Source organism: Periophthalmus magnuspinnatus, chromosome 9 (genome assembly GCF_009829125.3).
Source record: "Periophthalmus magnuspinnatus isolate fPerMag1 chromosome 9, fPerMag1.2.pri, whole genome shotgun sequence".
Taxonomy (NCBI): Eukaryota; Metazoa; Chordata; class Actinopteri; order Gobiiformes; family Gobiidae; genus Periophthalmus; species Periophthalmus magnuspinnatus.
The window spans coordinates 14850517-14869191 of NC_047134.1; the positions used below are offsets into that span (position 1 = coordinate 14850517).

Sequence of the window (18675 nt, forward strand, 5' to 3'; positions counted from 1 at the left end):
GATCAAATCTTAGACAGACCTACACTACAAATGCACTGCTACTTACACATACACTATTTAAAGAAGCTATCGCTGTTATTCTCCCTTGTTGGACCTTTGTATAATCAAGCGTATTACAGTAGGTACACCAGGAAATATTTACTACAAAAATACATTATTGCACAATAAATGCGTATTTTCATTTGTCTGATTACTTGTGGTCCTATGCCAACATATCTAACATATCTTAAGCAAAGTGTTTGTCCATGTGTCCATGTTTAACACAAGTAAATATTTTCTTCTCTTGCCCTGAATCAAAGAGTGCTTAGGACCAATTTTCCCCGACATTTAAAAGAGGAAAAGACTGCACCCTTTTTAAACAAGTATCAGAAAAAGACCATTGCTAAAATTTGGAACAATCCTCAGAGTGGTGCAGCAGGAGAGTGTACAGAAGTCTGAAAGCGAACCTTGTTTCACTGCAGACCACGCTGGAGAGGTTTGGACTGGGGGGTGGGGAAGGGGATATTGAAGAAAGGTTAGCCTAGAGGAACAAGACTCCTTTCTCCCCCCTCATCCCTCGACCCTCCCATGTGACAAGTTGAGCCAACAAGTGCCCCATTCAGCCAGGCAGTCAGGGGAAATTACTGCTGAACGAAGTGCTGCTAATGAAAGTAGAGACGCTGCCTATTATTATGATTGTCTTCAGCGTTCCTTCATAATCGTAATGTAACACAGATTGGACAAATGAATCACACTCTTAATAGAAATGAATAGACTTTAAATGAACAAGTTTTGCAGTGTGTAGTGTTGTGTACTTTTTTGTGTTTGCCTTTAGGACATTATGCCTGGCTGGATCACTGTTTTGTTCATAGGTATGTGCGTGTTTGTATACATATTGGCTCTACTCTATTCACATTAAAGTAGTTTTCAACCCTTTTGCAGGTTTATTTTACTATTAATATCATGTTTGATCTAGAGCTTTTTCATAATCATAATGTTTTGGGCTAATTATGTACATTCTTGTGTTAGAGGATGTCAAATTGTTTGTCATATAATGTTATAAAATAGTCCCTCCACTTTTGATGTGCCTTAATCTTTGTGTATGTGGGTCATAGATGTGACTTTTTGGACTTGATGCAACTGCTGTTTTTCTGGTTTGGACTGAACAAACAGTTCTCTCCTCCGCTAAATAGCCGTAATGCACTTGGCATGTGTCTGCAAGGCTTTTTAGTGTTCCTTGGTGCTCTTCCAGATTGCATCACAGGGCTAGTCACACGATGTTTACCATGCAGGCCACTCACACATGACGACTCCTGTTTACTAAATGCAGATCTCTGGAACAATGGCCGACATTGGACCGTGTATCCAGTCTTGTTCAAATGAAGGAAGTCTATACCGATAACATTAGATTTTAATGTATTTTTTTTTTTCTTGTTTTATTTTTCAGTCCAATAAAGTCCCAGTGGTCCAGCATGCCCACCACGTCCATCCTCTGACGCCACTTATCACCTACAGCAACGAACACTTCTCACCCGGCACACCACCTTCCCACCTCTCACCAGAAATACTAGACCCCAAAACAGGTAAAACCACTATTATATATATATAGGTTACTATTGTTTTTAGCAATACTAGAAAGACTGTTATGAATCATCACTGTATAACTGTACCCTGGTCTCACTCTTTTCTTACGAGTCAAGTATGAAGCCATAGGAAATGTGTTCAGCCATAATTTAAAGTCCAACCACTAAAAATATACTGAGTGTATGGCTGAGTGGAGCTTGTTTGGTTTTAGAGGTTTCTATTTTTCCACCGTGAAAACCGGTTACTCTGCAACTATGCAGCACTTTTAACTGACCACAGTCGACTGCGACATAAAGAACTTAAATTGTAGGATGTAGGTTATTAAAGCAGGGCTAATTAACATCTTAAAGAAAACAACTCAAAAAAACAAGAATAGTATCTTTTACACTGAGAAAGATCATAAATGTTCTGTTATGCTCATAATGAAAACACACACTTTTGCAGTGACCGTCTTTTCTTTTTTTCAAAGTGTGTCTTTGTCTCTTGAAGGTATCCCCCGGACCCCGCACCCATCGGAGCTCTCCCCGTATTACCCTCTGTCGCCTGGGGCTGTTGGCTCTATAGCACACCCGCTAGGATGGCTCATGCCACAGTAAGTATCCACCAACCAGGAAGAGCCCTCTCTGCTCTTGTACAATGTGGAGTTGCATTGTAAATGTGTGATGTTGCATGTCCTAATTAGCATGTTGGTTTTGAACAATATAATAATTTACATCATAATAATGTCTGTATTTGTATCTGGAAGTTACTAGGTTCCAAAAATAAGTGAGAATACAAAAGAACGTTACATGCCTATTACCTAATTTGAGTTATTTTAAGTGATTACCCATAAACATAACCCCACTGGTTGAGCTGCCTGTTGAGTTGATGAGTTAGCAGTGTTTACCCCTGTGACTGTGTTTTGTTCCTGACTTTGTGCTCTTGTGTTTCAGGCAGGGCCAGCACATGTACTCCATCCCTCCGGGAGGGTTTCGTCACCCGTATCCAGCACTCGCCATGAATGCCTCTATGTCCAGGTGAGGGGATCATGTTCAACAACACCCCCATCTTCCCAAAGGGGGTCATTTAATATCTGCTGCTTCTATGACAAGCTGTAATCACATTTCCCCAGCTTTTCTTCACTCTCCTTCTTAAACAATAGGTTAAACAAATAGCTGGTGTGCAGTTTTAGAGGCCTATTGTGCGCTTTGTTGAGACGTTTGTGCAACACAGTTTATGAAAAAAACCCATAGCATATATCTTTAAGAGGGTATTTTTTCTAGTCACGCTAACTTGTGATATGAAAGAGAAAAAAAACTTTAACTTAAATGCCCACATTCACATTGTAAGTGCATAGTGCATGAAGATTAAAGACTTGAGAATCGATTATGACCAATCAAAGCATCAGCACTTCACTCTAAACTCTGACCCCTGTAAGAACCGTACAGATTTGTATTAAGCTTTCCGGTGCTGGTATGAAATCAAATATTCACAAGGTCCTTTCTGATCAATAATAGACACAGTCTGCCGCAAGACGAAGCCCTAATTATCTGAATTCAAATAAACAATTTTTACTTTAAAACACAACACTTAAAGTTAACAAAAATTAAAGGTGACAAAAAGTGTGAAATATTATAATTTGTGATCCACAGGCATTTAAATTATCTAATACTAATAAGAATTTACAATATGACCCAAGTACTTTGAAGCTCACATATTTTTGTCTTTCAAAAGTCAATAGCATATGCTATACTACTGAAAGTGAGTCTTAACCCTCTATTACATGAATCAGAGCATTCTGGTCAAGATATTTTGAAAATGTGTGTTACAGACATGCTCAGGGAAAATTTTCAAAAGTCTTTATTTGCCCTAAAAATAAACAGGTACCTTATTGTGCCACTTAATTAAGTCTACAAAGACTCTACAACTTGGACCTATGTGATCTCAGCCTATCAGTGAATAACTTGATAAATTTTGAACCATGACCAGCTCTTTTTCATCACGAGCCAGTTCCTGCAGATGTCTGTGTAATCTCTCAGATGATCTCAGTCTGATTCATAGTAACTAAAGTTTGAGGTTAGTTTTGGTTTGTTCATTACATAGATTAAAGTGTTACATCCTGTGTGCTCTCAGTTTGGTGTCCAGTCGATTCTCCCCTCACATGGTGACCCCACCTCCGCACAGTCTGCACCAGACCGGCATTCCCCATCCCGCAATCGTCTCACCCGCCATAAAACAAGAACCAAGTAGCGACAACATCAGCCCTTCAATGCATGCGTAAGCTCAATTAAAATAGCTTTAAACCATGTTAATAGCAACACAACACTGCTATTGTTTTCCAGTGTTAGTGTGCTGGTCACAATTTGTTAACAACATCTTTTAAATATTTTGGATTAGCAGAAAATCGCCTGTGCCGCCTAAGAAAGAAGAGGACAAGAAACCACATATCAAAAAGCCCCTGAATGCTTTCATGCTGTATATGAAGGAGATGAGAGCCAAAGTAGTGGCAGAGTGCACCCTAAAAGAGAGCGCTGCTATCAACCAGATCCTTGGACGTCGGGTAAATAGTGCACAAAAATACATCTCAGCTACTATCCACCTGCATTTGTGTGAAAGCTTTTTATCAGTGCTTTGATACATCTTCTACCTTTGTCCACAGTGGCATTCCCTGTCCAGAGAGGAGCAAGCCAAATACTATGAGCTGGCCAGAAAAGAGAGGCAGCTCCACTCTCAGCTTTACCCGGGATGGTCAGCACGAGATAACTATGTAAGTTCATTGCTTCTGTCATGGAAATGAGACACCACTAAATGTTTCAGTAGAGTACAACGGGACAAGAAATGTTTAGTAGAAAGGGAACAAAATAATGCTTCACTTTTGTCATTTGAGCAATCTTATAATTATGTTTTTTAATTGAAATTAGCTTAGTTACCTACATTTAATGCAATGTTTAATGTAAGATTTTTGTATATTTATTTGTTGTTGGTTGCCAAATGTTTTCCCAGCTGCCTAAAAATTCAGTGACCTATTTTAAGCCATCATAGTATTTCATATTTTGTTGAATACAATATTTTTATCCTTGCAGGGAAAGAGGAAAAAGAGGAAGAGAGACAATAAACCTGATTCCAAACCAGAAGGTAACGGTTCTTACGATGTGGAAGATTTTATTTACTTAAAGACTCAACATTCTCTTTCTAAATATATTAATTATCCTTTGCTTAAGTCATTCTCTAACATTATTAACATCTTTTCCCACGATGCTCTAATAACCAGCCTATGAAGTTCAGTGCTAGTAGGGGCAGGTATGTCTGCTGTACATCAATACATAGAAAAACAATGACATTTGTCTGCAATACATCTGTGGCTCATTGATTCAGAGTTTATTATTTTGCATTAAACATCAGATCTGTCTAGCATCTAGGTGTGTTGCTTTGGTTGAATTGTGTAGTGGTTTCAATCTGTTTCAAGTTGTGTCTGAGGGCTTCATTGTTCTCTATCCATCTTCTCACTTCTGTCACTAACATCACTGGGGGACATGGACCAGATTTTAACTTAGCGCCACATTTATAATTCACTGTCTTGTTGTGTTTGTGTGTACCCCAGACTTCTCCATAAGAAACAAGAAGCAGTGTGTTCAGTACCTGCCATCGGAGAAGATGTGCGACAGTCCAGCCTCATCCCACGGCAGCATGTTGGACTCTCCTGCCACCCCTTCGGCTGCTCTGGCCTCCCCCGCTGCCCCCGCTGCCACCCACTCAGAGCAGGCCCAACCGCTGTCACTAACCACCAAACCAGAGGGGCGCATGCAGCATCACTTCTCTCTCCCGGGGAAGGCGTCGGGCTCCTCCTCGTCCCAACTCGCTCACTCCACTGGTTCTTCAGGTAGCAGCCAGCCCACGACACCCATCCTCACCAGGCCTATCCCGTTCACCTCTCTTCCCCACTCCATGCTCTCTCCCCCCTCTCCCTTCCACCAGGCTGCCCTGCACTCCCATCATGCCCTGTTCCAGTCGCAGCCCCTCTCGCTGGTCACTAAACCAACTGAGTAAATCTGTCCCATTTATTGTGTTGTATATTGCTTTTCTTTTAAATAGTTTTAGAACAACTGTTTTTAATAATAGAAAAGGAAGGAATATTATTGGTCAATATTTGACTGTTTCCTTTTCTACATCTCTCAATGAAACAAATGTATTTTTTGTAAAGTTTTACTGCAGAACTGGTTTCTTTTTGATGCATTTATCCAATGACTCTCTTGTATAAAATATCCAATGTACATAACATTTCTTTATAAAAACAAAAAGGAAGAAAAACATGTTTTTCTTTTTAGCCAAAACTGAATTAATGTTAGTATTAAGTTGAAGTCCTAGGCCAATAATTGCTGCCCTCTTTTTAATTCAAGTGTGTGCCCCTTCTTTGACATGTTAAATAAACATTTGAAATTGTTTCTTAAAATGTCTTCTTTTTTATATAAATGTAACATTCTTTGTTTGATTTTATGTAGATATTTATACTACACTCCAGTGACATACAAAAGTCATTTTATTTCTACCTCTTAAACTCAGTAATTCCACATCTTCATAAAACTTTGCTGATGGGAGACAGGAATTTAATGCTTAATAAAAAGGAGTTAGGCTACCCACACTGGAAAATATGAGCTTGCACCAACCAAGACCACAAATCTGTATGCTCAAAATAAATACAAATAAAACAATAGACATCTGCCACTTCATTGTAAAGAGAGTCCCATTACAATGACAAAAAGCAGGTCAGACCCTTCGCGGCACAGGTTCTGTGCAGCGTTTGGTTTTAGTGCATTTGGATTCACCATTTGGCAAACGGCTCAGGGTTTAATTAACTGAGAGGTAATGGGATGGAGCCCATGGGACCTCATTAGGCATTTCAATTAGCGGAAAATACACAAGATAGGTTACAATTTTTGGTGGCTTTGGAGGAGTGAAGGAACTGAAAGAGAAGGACCAATTACAAACAAACTGGAGAACCAGGAGTATGGGCATCTCACTTTTCACAGTTGAGGATACTGCTACTTTTATATTACCAAGATCCTTATTACTCCCATTATTAAACTCATAATAGTGCATATTGAATTGGGGCTGTTTATTATTGACCATAGAACCTGGAAAACTGGAAATCAAAGTAAAAACCTTGCTTGTCTTTCAAGCAGTGGTCTAAAAATGGGATGGACTGAGAATGTATTTACATTTTTGCCCTTCAGCAAGGAAGCAGAAATGTCACTCTCCTTCTCTCTGAATTTAAGCTATCATTAGCAATAATAAGTCATTTTTTTCGTTCCTCGTTGTTTTACCTTACATCATTTGAGACACAAACCACAGTGGCCTGCCTACTCACAGCCACCTCACCGATCCGTCACAGAAATTACAGGTAATGAGTTGTCAAAACAGCCAGCAAATCTGTCTCCTCAAGGCCATACATCCTGAGCAATGTTCACCTTTCCAACAGACAGTGCATTATTATAAAACTCAACCTTCTAGCCAGTCACTTAAATGTGCTACTTATAATAGGTAATTGTATGACTTTTTAAAAACTGTTTTGTTTTTGTACCTTTTTAAATCAGAAGCTCTTTCTTGTACATAATTTTATCTTTTACCACGAAAGAGGTTTTGAAAGTTTAAATTGGATGAAGACATTACTGTCACAACTCTTAACTCAAAATCTGCCATGTAGGCAAGAGGTGCAAAGCAACTTTTTTACTCATATAATTATTTACTAGCCTATTTTTCAAATGTGCATACACATTTAACACATAGAATATACAAATATTTTTACCCTAACACAGGGCAGCTGCAGCTGCATTAGTTTTTAAATTATTATTATTAGTAATACTATTTCCTGGTATAGCTGTCATATAGTTGTCAGTAACAAGGTTTTGGTATTGCATGGCCTAGTAGGCCAGTGCGCTTGTGATTTGTGTTAGTTTTTTTCTTCTTCTGTGATAAGCACAAGGTCAGAGTTAATCATGTTCATTTTGCTCATTAAATCACTCCTGTCTCTTGCTAGGCTTCTTCCGCAGGTCTTTGATCCTGAATGTATTCCAGGTTAACCCTTTGATTCTCCTCATGTGTACACATTCAGCTACATGAGCTGACCCAAATAGCACCTGTGATACTCCTGATCATCACATTTTAATATTTTGTGCAAAAACAAGTGAGGAGTGCAACCATTTAGACAAAGCCTGCATATTTGCACATCTGATGCATGACTTTTCACATGCTGACCTCTTGACATATGGTTTGCCCAGTGTGATATTAATTGAATGTTTAGAGGAGATGGGGCTGAGCTTATCTTAAACTCAGCTGGTGCCTTTCTGGAGGCAGGTACAACGGGCTGTGCGCTTTAAGAACCCCCTCCATCTATTATTCATCCTCATTTGACCTGGACCTGGTGGAAATGCAGATGGGTGTCAAGAATAACAAGAGTCTAAATGTTAAAAATGTCATTAAATGATTTGATTAAAAAACTGGCCCCCAATACTACTACACGTAGGCCTGTTTGCGTGCTTAAAGGGTGTTATGTAGGGTGTTATATAGAGTGATCCTTGTGTGAAGGACCAGGCCATCGTTTGACAGGATAAATACAACAAATACATCAATGCTGCCACCTGCTGTCGAGCGAAACTAATAGCTCACTTTACATTGTAACCAGCTTGCCCATTTGTGTCAGGTGATACTGTAGCTCTCTCTGTAAAAAACAAAAACAAACAAAAAAAACAACAAAAAAAACCCAACAAACAAAACAGCAGTACTTGTATTTTTATTTACCAGTTTACTGCATGTGCTGTGTTTACGTGTGTTCTTTCAAAGCTCCAGGATTGGTGTAGTGTATTTGCTCGACCAGTGCGCGGCAGTAGAGAGCAAAACGGGGCTTGTTACTTACTTGGGCAGAGTAAGAACAAATGCGGAAGTTGGTTTGACAACTCTCTTCAGACACTGCAAATATGCATCTATCTGACCAAAGTGTTTGTTAACCCAGCGGATAATCGTGAGGACAAACAAGCTACTTATCTCCCATTAATAAAGACACATTGTTTTTATACGAGTTACCACCATGAGGACCACGTTTGTCCTGCTGACCCTGTGTGTGCTTTGCTTCTTGTTCAAAGGTATGAAGCTCTCCGTTTCAATTTCATACTCTTATATTGTTTATTCTGACCTTGTTGCCGGATAAACATCTTATGCAAGACAAACAAAAAAGCCGATGCTGTCTGAGATGTTAGAGATGGGCTCCCATCATGCTGCTTCCTCATCTTAACTTTTCCTTCCTTTTTACAGCCCCAATTTGGCACTTTACTATCAGATTTCTAAAAGATTAAGAATGGTTTGATGGAACACTAATGTGATAGTGTGTACTATCTTCGTGTCTTATAGCTCCTAAATATGTTCAAGTTGCAGTAAATTCTAAAAAAAAAAAAAAAAAAAAAAAAAAAGTTATGGTCCATATATTACATTTCATTCTGTTTTTATTTGCAGGAAGCCTGTCAGACTCAGAACAAAAACAAATTACTAGAGCTAAACCTAGCCATGGGAAGGCAACCACTACAAAGACGACTGCCAAACCAGTAACTAAGGAACTTGATAAGCCCCAACTGGCCAAACCTATCTTGAAAAGTAATAGAAATTCACAGGATGATGTTAGTGATGTTGAAACAAAAAATCAAAATATAGGAACACAGCCCAAAGTACCTAAACTAAACCAAGCTGACACGAATGTAGCAGTGGATTTGGGTGATAGGAAGAAGTCTGAGCCCAACACAGACAATGCAGATCAAAATAAAGAAAATGTGCAAACATTAGATGAGAACCAGGCTAAGACTACCCCTGCACCAGAGGAGTCTGACGCTAAACCGGAGGATGTGGATCAGACAGTGGAAAAGAAAACTGTTGAAAAAGAAAAAGTGATGCTTGACCTGTCTGGTTTAAAGCATGCAGCGGAAAGCAGCCACTTCTTTGCCTACCTAGTTTCCACTGCAGTGCTTGTGGCTGTGCTATACATCACTTACCACAACAAACGCAAGGTAATTTCATGCTTCCTGTCATGACTCTAGTGACCCATTTTATTGGTTTTGTTTTTGTGCAATTGCACTTCTTGTAATTGACCAAGATTCTCAATTTAATTAGCTCCGTTACTCTTTATGTAAGAGACATTAAAGCATATGTTTAATGTATTTTAGATCATTGCATTTGTTTTGGAAGGGAAGAGAACAAGATCCACACGTCGACCCACATCTGCAGAATACCAAAGACTGGAACAGCAGGTTAGCCAAATTAACATATTACACATCATTATTGATTTAAATGTATACTTTTATTAATTTGTTGAAATTTATGTGCTGTTTACAGCCGTGACAATGACCCCATTCTTTCTGGAAGCCCAGTGCACTGTGGATTTTGGTTCGTGTTTAGCAGGTGTTAAATAAATGTTTAAATTTTCTTTTTAGATGCTTTATGGATAACTATGCATATGACACTCTTGCCTTATTGGGCTTTAAGTGAAATGCAGTTCATTTGAAGAAAGCATGCATATTTTGCACTAGTGTTGATCACCTTTTGGCAATCTTCTATAACTGGCCTGTCAAAGGTCCTGACTCAGGATATTTGTTTAAGAAAGGAAAAGTCTGTTTGGAGCCCTGCCTTTGTATACAGACTTTGGAGCAGTGTGTTTGCACTGTTCCTTAAATAAGCCATTTAAAATGTAAATATTTGGATGATGTGTAGTGTATCTGTAATGATATGTTTAGAATATAAATTATTTTAACTTCAGCGATATTCCAATTTCTGTTGCTGTTGTTTCTATTTGCTCCATACTGCCCAAAGAATGTATTGGTGTAGCCTCACTTTTAGTGATTGCCAAATGCTTTTAAACATTCTGAACTAAGATGCACCAGTATGTCAATAAAATAGGAGGGGTAATAAGAGGTGTGAATGTTCACATTACCTTAGATAAACCATTTATGCTGATACATGTTCTGTAAATTGTGCATGATGTAATATGTACCATACTGTGACTTGGACTGTTTAAGTTTTAGTACGCTACTGTCTCAAAATTAAAGCTTTTTGATAAACGGTCATTGTTTTGTGTACCATAGATGCACGTCAAAGCCTGCGTCGGTGTGTGTGTAATCTCAGAAGCCTGTTTATTTTTGTCTGACTGACAGAAGTCATGAATAAAATAATCAATTTATTTCCGATACAAAACTGTCTTTCTTTGTTTTCTTTTGTCTGTTTTTTTTCACAGTGGTGTCATGTTTCTGGTTTCGTCTTCGTAAATGTCTGGTATGTCTCCTATGGATGAAGACACCATTTGGACAGAGGCACTCCCACGAAGCTCCGTCTCGTACCAGATTAACTGTTGCCAAAAGCCAGAGTTTGGTCTCGTCAAAGGTCGACATTTCTTAATCCATGTGTGCGCCTCCAGCAGAGTGACATCGTGATATTTCATGAGGTACACCATGCACAAAGCAGTGGAGCGACTCACACCTGCATTACAATGTACCAGAGTGCGCCCATTGTGGCTCGCGTAAAACTGTATTTTATCAGCCACTTTATCAAAAAACTCGCTCAGGGGAGATGTGGGTGAGTCCGGAATGGGGATGTGAATATATTCCACACATATAGGCGGGGTTGTCCTGTGTTTTGTCTCCGAAACATTGATGATACACGTGATGTTGTTCTTGGACACCTGGCAGGCGTCATTAGCTGCGGCTGCATTACTGAGGAAAAGGTTCTCCGTAATTTGACAAAGACCAGAAAGACCAAAGGAACCGGATTTATGCATTTCAGGTAAAAAGCTTTAGCAAGAAAAAGTCTTTTGCAACGAATTCCTCTTGTTTCCTGTTTCAAACCAACCACGTCCACAGCATAGAGGAAAAAAGGCTTAAACACCAGCGCCCCCTGGTGTTTGGAGTATTACATTGCCAGGAGATGGAACTACAATGAGCGGAGTGAAGTAAAATATGTTCTGGGGTTCTGTTCTATACACTCACTGATGGTTTATCATTGATTATATGTCTGACTATTCTTTAAAACCTGTTTAAGCTCATGTTTAGAGCCAGTCCAGTCTAGGTCCAATATTCTAGGGCCATTACTGATCCCTGTGCTTATTATTCTATAACAATGAAGGGTTTTATTGTATGTAATGTGGGAGTGTTCATTGTATATATACACATCATATCAATGGAACAATCAAACTTTTCTCCTTGAGGGCCACATATAAAAACACAGACAAAGCTAAGGGCCGATTGAGGGCCATAGACTGGTCGCGAATACAGTGAATACTTCAAATCTGCGTTATTATTACAAGTTAGACTGAACCACTTGACCTTTATTCATGCTTACATCCTCGATGGGACACGTTAAATATTTGATATGGGCTTGTTTAAGTAGATTTTCAAAAATGTATAGTAAAAAGTAATATGGGCCAATTCACCTGGAAGCTTGAGGGCCAAGAAAAATTGGTCTGAGGGCTGCATTTAGCCCCTGGGCCACAGTTTGGGCATGCCTGGTCTATTGAGACATTCACTTTTATTTGCATATTTCAAACGGAACACAAGAAACGTTGGGGCTTGAATAAAAAAGCAAGGAACATAATCTGATTTTTTTTTTTGGGGGGGGGGGGGGGGGGGATAAATCTGTTTTCAATTCAAAAGGTAGAAAATGGAATAATAAAATGTTAAAGCTGTTGTTAAAGGCCAGTGGAGAGATGGAGAGATTGGAGGGGCAGGGGCCGGTGCTGATGCCCGCAGGCTGAGGGTTGCCTTGGAAACACAGATGGTGGACGAAGCGCGCACAAAAGAGCGCAAACCTGTGGCAGCAGCTGGAGACCGAGACGCCCATTAGCGCACGTCTGCTCTAAACACCACCGTTTTGTTAATACCGCTGCTCCATTCTTTGTGTAAAGGGTTGTATCGACGTCCTGTAGTCCTCGGACCGGATCCCAGTTTTTTTTTTGCGCAGCTGTGGTGAACACTCCCACATCTGCGGTCTCAGGTCTAGAGCCATAAAAGACGGTGTTTACGCGCATCTCTCCCGTGAGTCCACACCAGCGCGCCCGTGGATTTGCTTTATTACCACGCCAGGTTGGTTTCGTCACGTGAAACAGCAGATTTTTTGGTGGAAAAGAAACAATTAGGACGACGACACAGATTCTGATACTGCGAGAGGACAGGTAAATATGGATCTCAAGCTCACATCTCAATCTGTCTGAAAATACAACACATTTACAGTAAACTGCTATACGTCCAGTGTTTCCTCCAAACATTTAGTCTATTCTGTTAGTTATTTTAGTTTTATATAGGCCTATTATATTATTTATATAAGCTAGTAGGCCTGTATCATTTTACACACACACATGGAGGCAAGTTGCAGCATTGTGTGTTAATTGCTAATGAACTGATAAACATGACACTAAAACAAGTGAAATGTTTTATTTTGTAGGTTATTAGTCTATTGAGTCAATGGATTATTATGTCCTTTGCTCTGGAAAGTGGGATACCAAGGATGCCCTCGGAGGCCAACAAAACAGGTCATGTGGAGTCTTTTTTTAAATTATAATGTTTTTAATTATGTCTTCATCACATAATATCAAAAAGAAAATGATGAGATTTAGTCGATCATGACCTAAATAATCAAAAAGAAGTGTTGGTACAGTGAGCTAGCTTCCCCATTCTGCCTTCTTTGTCTTGTGCCTTCTTCTCCAGTTTCACTGATGAACAGGCTCAGAGTGGACCTCATTGTACTCCTGGCCACCTCGCCCTCCCCTGTGCTGCTGCTCCTGCTGCTCTCAGAATGGTACACCCCCTCTCTCTCTGATGATTTACACTGCACAAGACTTTTATGCTCCTCATATTCAGTTTACACACTTGTCAGTATAGAAGCTTATTGCCAACAACCTGGATGAATTTCCACATTTTCACAGGCTGTGCAAATATGTAACATGAGAGAATTCTGGAGAGATAAGAGCTCTAGTCTCCAGGTTTTTGGTCACCAGAATTACAATGGCATTAATGAACAACAGTGTCATTTTCTTTTTTTATGTATTTTTTTTTATTTCATTGAAACACTTAATTCAGGTAGTTTCCCCCACTTTATTACACAACATATTAACATTGTATTTTTATGTTTTATAGCTATTTTATTTATCTCCATCTCAAAGCCACTAAGCACTTCTTTGAAGATAGTGAGGTGCAGATCCAAGCCAGAGAAAATAAATGGTTTGAGAGGGGAGTTAAAGAGGCCATTTTTGTTAGGAAAGACAATCCTTCTTTGAACAGGAATGGAGGCCTTAGACATCATCTTTCCCTCATCTATAACTCCATCCTCAGACCTAAATCTAAACAAGGAAAACAATAGTGCTAGCCAGTATGCTAATAGGTGTGAGAGTAGCCATTAGGGGCCTGAATGATTATGCTAAATATATGAGTGTAGTTCAATACAGTTTTAGCGTACAGTTTTAGTCCTCCTGTCAGATAGATATAAGGCAGTGTCCACCAGTAATCTGACCTGAAGTGAAGAAGCGGATTGGATGAGCAGTGAAATGTCTTCACTTCAACAACTTTGAATTTTGAATAGATTATTTATTTATTTATTTATTTTTTATAGCTATTGTGTTTTCTTATGCATGTGTTGATGCACTATGTGAACCAGTATTATATGTTATAATAATTTATTGCAGTCTACTGAGCACTACACAGACAAGAAGCTTTTTCTAATCTACATATTATTTTCCTTGCAGGTTGAGGCCATGAATCCAGATGAAGACCGGGAAGAACATCCACTTTGACTGAGAAAACACTGAGATTTAGTGATTTAGTGAGCAGCAGCTGTAAAGCTTGTTTCTAGCAGGTGTTGTTTTGAGATGAGAATAATTTAAAGCATAGATTTCTAAACAGATGTGTGCTCTCTGTGAGAAGTAGCTGCATCAACTCCTTTGCTTTCCAAGTTAGCAGGTGTGACGCATGCATCCCCCATGTGTCTCCTATAGGCCGTTTACTCTTCACACTTTTATGTTACTTCGCACATAAATAGAAGACACACAGTTCAAAATAATCCTCTTACTGAAGTTATATATTTTGCATGGCAAAACCCCACAGGTTTCCAGGCTTGTATTGGCCTGTTTATCAGGTCACAATAGTCAATGTGGAATAAGGTCCAATGATTTAGAGACAACACACATGCTGCCATTATTTTCCACATGACTAACAAAATATATGGTAATCTTTTTACATACACAGATTGAGGATTTACAGTGTCACAAAAAATAATATCCAAATTTGACACAGTTTATATGAAAAAACAGTGATAATTGCATACTTTTGGAGTCAACCTTATTGGCATACTTCATTTACTTTGGTGTTGCTAGATCAATACCACCGCCTTGTTTGATTTAACAACAGATTTTCTAACAACTTTCTAACACTAACACTTTCTGAAACCCTTGATTTGTCCATGTTTAAGACTGGCACAAGGAGAACACTGGGCTGTACTGGTTGTTCACCACCACAGTCAGTGAATTATGTCTCAAAGTAACAAACTTTTAACATTTGTCCAGTGTTTTTTGTGCGTCTGAAGTGCATGGTATGGGTTTATGCTACATTTGTGTGTGCATGTTTTACAATGATCCTGAGCCATAACCTGCCTCACAAATATTAAAATGCCTGAAGCTGTTTCTTCCGAGTTTAAAGGTACCAGCAAAAGGACCGGCTATTTGAAAAGGTTTTTTGTTGTTGTCATTATATCCATTTCCATCTTTTAGCCTCATTTAGGTTTGATTCTATGCTTGATTATACTGGTGATATTTCATAAGATTTTAGACTTCTTTAAAAAAACGAATGTACCTTTACAATTAGCCCCTTTGCCCTTGCCTGGAAGATACTAACTGAATCTTACTAATATCTAACAAAATTACTAATGCTCCCTAACAGTGACACTAACATGATTCAACGCTTCAACGCTATCAGCTGCTGTCTAACCAGTTTTTTCTGCTCTCCCAGCATCCTACAGCTCATTAAACGTCTGTCTTCAAATTACTGTAGAGTAAAGATAAAGTTAAAATAAGATGTATTGAATAAGCAATGACAGTGAAATGGTTGCAGGATTGGGATATAAGCCACCAAAGCTATGTAAAATTACAGGATGACCACATGTTGCATTTAATCAGTGAAAATGACTTTTATCTTTAACACTTTTAAAATGATATTTATCCAGAAACCACACTGACCTTCTCAGTCTATTGTAAAAAAAATAAAAAAAAGCACTGTGTGGTCAGCCTGTGCTAAATAGTGCCTGGCTTGTGCTTGCTGAGTAGTCAACCACTGCCCAGAAAACTAACATGTTCTGATGTTCTTCTTGCCAATACTTCATATGTATTGTCTGTGTTTTGTCCTATGCAACATTTTAATATGAGAAATACTGACAATTATCTTACCCACAACAAAGCCTTACGAGCACTGAATGCCATGCTAATAGTGATTTTCAACTGGTGTCAAATGTCATTTTTTTGTAATATTTTGATTACATTTAATGGCACAATGGATAGAAACCTTTTTGATAAAACTGTTAACCACTTTTGAACCAGTTTAGAACCACTGAAGCATAGCACTGGCAAAGACTCGGAAGCTACAGGTTTCTGTTTTATTTATTTATTTTTTACTTTTATTTTTAACTTTTTTTTTTATATACATTTTTTAATAAAAAAAAAAAAAAAAAAAAAAAAATCTAACACAAAAAACTAATTCACTAACCCACTAACGACCGACTAACCCATCTGCTGAATTTTTTTAAACAAAATTTACTAACAATAATTTAACTTACCATAAATGCAAATTAACAAATTCTTTCTCTATCATTATTTATTATATATATTATCAGTGCTGCCATATTCTGGGACTCCACAGCGTAGCCCATAAGAAAAAAACAAACAAACAAAAACAAAACACACACTGATATTTTCTGTTTCTAATATAAACCTATTTACATTGACATTTGTTAGGTTTATATTCAATTTAATTTCCCTTGACTGCTATAGCCACAGTTGGACAGCAGGGGGCAGTGCTTCCACGTTGTTTCCCCTCACAGTTTGTCTAAATCAGGTCTACTTATTCTTATTTGAGCAGATTTCACAGCTGATATTAATGTAGCCTAAAATTTGATTTCTTAAGTGCTACTTGGCATGTAACTTTTTATACATAGGCTATTTTACATACTATTATTTATTTTTTTGTAATTTGTTCTCAATTATGGAACACTGAAACAACAATAAACGTGATACAAAATTCTACCAAGACTCACCAATCTTTTTTTTTTTTTTTTTTTTCTCTTCAACCCCCAAAACAAAAACACCTGGTGATGTAGTCTGCAGTAACTTGTAATGGAAGTCATAATGTTTGGTGTCATCTGTCTGGGAGACGCACACACACACAGACACACACATACACACACATACACTCAAAGCCCCCTGCATGGACTCGTGGCCTGGGTATACTCTTGCTCCCACCCCCCTTAAGACTCCGATGTGATCCAGATGACAGGGGTTTGCAAAGGTAGGAGCGGCAGGGGCCCAGGGTCTCCATGGGTCAGGTCTAATTCACCACAGAGTCCTAGTCTTAACACACACTACCCCTCACAGAACAGCCGCACTCCACTTAACGTCTTAAATATCACACAAACTGCAGTTCAAAGGCACATTGAATGAAAAAAAACATTAATCGGTTTAATGATGTCCTCAACTGAGTGGTTACTTTGTAAAAACAAGGTGTTTGAATAGTGCAGAGAGGAGGCAAAAGACAAACAAGGCCGTTGAGGAGAAGTTCCATTATCTCATGGTTGTAGCATTTCTGGTCATTTTGAGCAATTATCTATTTGAGAGTAAAATAAGGAATGTGTGCGTGACCTGTAGGAGCAGCGCCTGTAACCAGAGCCTCTCACCCCTCCTGCAAAAGCACACCATGTTCTACCAATACAGAGGGAAATGAACAAATCCACAGTTTTTAGTTTTGTTTATACACACATGCACACACATACACACACACATACATACACCCCCCCACACACACACCCACGCACCCCCCCCCCCCACACACACACGCACACAATACATTTTAATAAAGTTTTTTTTTTTTATGAAACAAGGATAATTTCTTAATTCATTTCAGTCAATTCTGTAAAATGTCAGATTTGTTAACACACTGAGTGAATAAAGCAAATGTTACAGATTACAAATATTTAAGTAATATCAATAGAATAAAAGGTTTAATCAGTGGTCGTAACAAACTGCTGAATGAAACATAAAGCTGCAGCACAATCCTGCCTATGTTTCTGTGTGGAACATGATGATTATGAGTGATTCTTCATAAACTAATTGCTCATTTGATTTGTGCATGCTTTTTCAAGGCTAAATGAGATGAGTTTATTTCCCATGTTTGTGTTATATAAAGACAAACCATAAATTCAGTGCAACATTAGATATAGTAAATGTAATCTAAAGTCCCATCAGAGGGAAGAAAGCAGCAGTCCACTCATTCTGCTCTTAAATCTGCGGTGTAGGTTTTAGTTTTTATTAAGCAGCAACAATATTTTTTAAGTTTTGCAATATTTAAACTATACTAAACTTTGAGAAACAGAATTTCACTGTCTTGATCATCTTTATTTCTTTTGTTTTGTTTAAGTGTATTTTATTTCATTGCAGATGCCGGACCGGGGGACTGAGGCCAGGACGTGTGTTTTTGTGGGCCCCAGTACAAGTGAGGAGAGCCTTGTTCCTGCGGCAGGATTGGGGTGAGGGGTGCAACTCTTTAAAAATGGTACAATAGGGGCTTTAACTCCAGGGCAGGGGGAGTTCACTGAAATGGTTTGCAGACTTTTAAAACATTTGTGGAGAGGGGAAAATCTAAGCTAATCCGCCCTAACAGTCTGCGTGTCTGTCTGAAGCAACATTTAAGACCACAATGCAGGAAAAACATCATCTCTGGCCTTCTGCTTCCACATTTAATATGCCCAACTATTTTCCATGCAGTTTTTAAACTTAATTGTTGTGGGACAAGAGCCAGTCCTCTATCACCTATAAATGTTCTTTACTTAACTTGTGAAAAATTTGTAGGAAACGTT

The 18675-nt window shown here is 38.6% G+C and overlaps 3 protein-coding genes and 1 long non-coding RNA gene across 7 annotated transcripts in view; 3 read left to right on the top strand and 1 right to left on the bottom strand.

Annotated features, from left to right (window-relative positions):
- tcf7l1b (transcription factor 7 like 1b) overlaps nucleotides 1–5992 on the top strand; it is a 30024-nt gene extending 24032 nt beyond the window's left edge. For 2 of the 4 annotated variants that reach the window (XM_033972898.2, XM_033972900.2), the window contains exons 5-12: nucleotides 1427–1562; nucleotides 2053–2155; nucleotides 2496–2579; nucleotides 3676–3819; nucleotides 3940–4102; nucleotides 4202–4309; nucleotides 4626–4677; nucleotides 5144–5992. In XM_033972898.2, the coding sequence (XP_033828789.1) occupies nucleotides 1427–1562; nucleotides 2053–2155; nucleotides 2496–2579; nucleotides 3676–3819; nucleotides 3940–4102; nucleotides 4202–4309; nucleotides 4626–4677; nucleotides 5144–5589 (1236 nt within the window). In that variant the 3' untranslated portion in view covers nucleotides 5590–5992. The remainder of the gene's footprint in view (nucleotides 1–1426; nucleotides 1563–2052; nucleotides 2156–2495; nucleotides 2580–3675; nucleotides 3820–3939; nucleotides 4103–4201; nucleotides 4310–4625; nucleotides 4678–5143) is intronic. The other 2 variants (XM_033972899.2, XM_033972901.2) reach the window with 1 other exon arrangement.
- Nucleotides 5993–8450: 2458 nt separating this feature from the next.
- tgoln2 (trans-golgi network protein 2) lies at nucleotides 8451–10486 on the top strand. The gene is made up of 4 exons (XM_033972873.2): nucleotides 8451–8678; nucleotides 9046–9590; nucleotides 9747–9830; nucleotides 9916–10486. The coding sequence occupies exons 1-4, from the start codon at nucleotides 8624–8626 to the stop codon at nucleotides 9919–9921; spliced, it is 690 nt and encodes a 229-aa protein (XP_033828764.1). The 5' UTR covers nucleotides 8451–8623; the 3' UTR covers nucleotides 9922–10486.
- On the bottom strand, nucleotides 9859–11414 carry LOC117376543 (dual specificity protein phosphatase 18-like). Its single transcript, XM_033973051.2, has one exon. It carries the CDS (start codon nucleotides 11348–11350, stop codon nucleotides 10805–10807), a length of 546 nt encoding a protein of 181 aa, XP_033828942.1. The 5' UTR covers nucleotides 11351–11414; the 3' UTR covers nucleotides 9859–10804.
- An 894-nt stretch (nucleotides 11415–12308) lies between these two features.
- On the top strand, nucleotides 12309–16849 carry LOC129456547 (uncharacterized). The gene is made up of 3 exons (XR_008648830.1): nucleotides 12309–12739; nucleotides 13009–13362; nucleotides 14306–16849. It is a non-coding gene; the product is annotated as an uncharacterized LOC129456547 (long non-coding RNA).
- Nucleotides 16850–18675: the final 1826 nt, after the last annotated feature.

What these genes read in the sequence shown, in the direction of transcription:
- tgoln2 (XM_033972873.2), top strand. Translation starts at nt 8,624, where the DNA reads ATGAGGACCACGTTTGTCCTGCTGACCCTGTGTGTGCTTTGCTTCTTG. An exon ending in GCTTTGCTTCTTGTTCAAAG is followed by an intron (nt 8,679 to 9,045) that starts GTATGAAGCTCT and finishes TTTTATTTGCAG; the next exon opens with GAAGCCTGTCAGACTCAGAA. An exon ending in CTTACCACAACAAACGCAAG is followed by an intron (nt 9,591 to 9,746) that starts GTAATTTCATGC and finishes AATGTATTTTAG; the next exon opens with ATCATTGCATTTGTTTTGGA.
- LOC117376543 (XM_033973051.2), bottom strand. Translation starts at nt 11,350, where the DNA reads ATGCATAAATCCGGTTCCTTTGGTCTTTCTGGTCTTTGTCAAATTACG.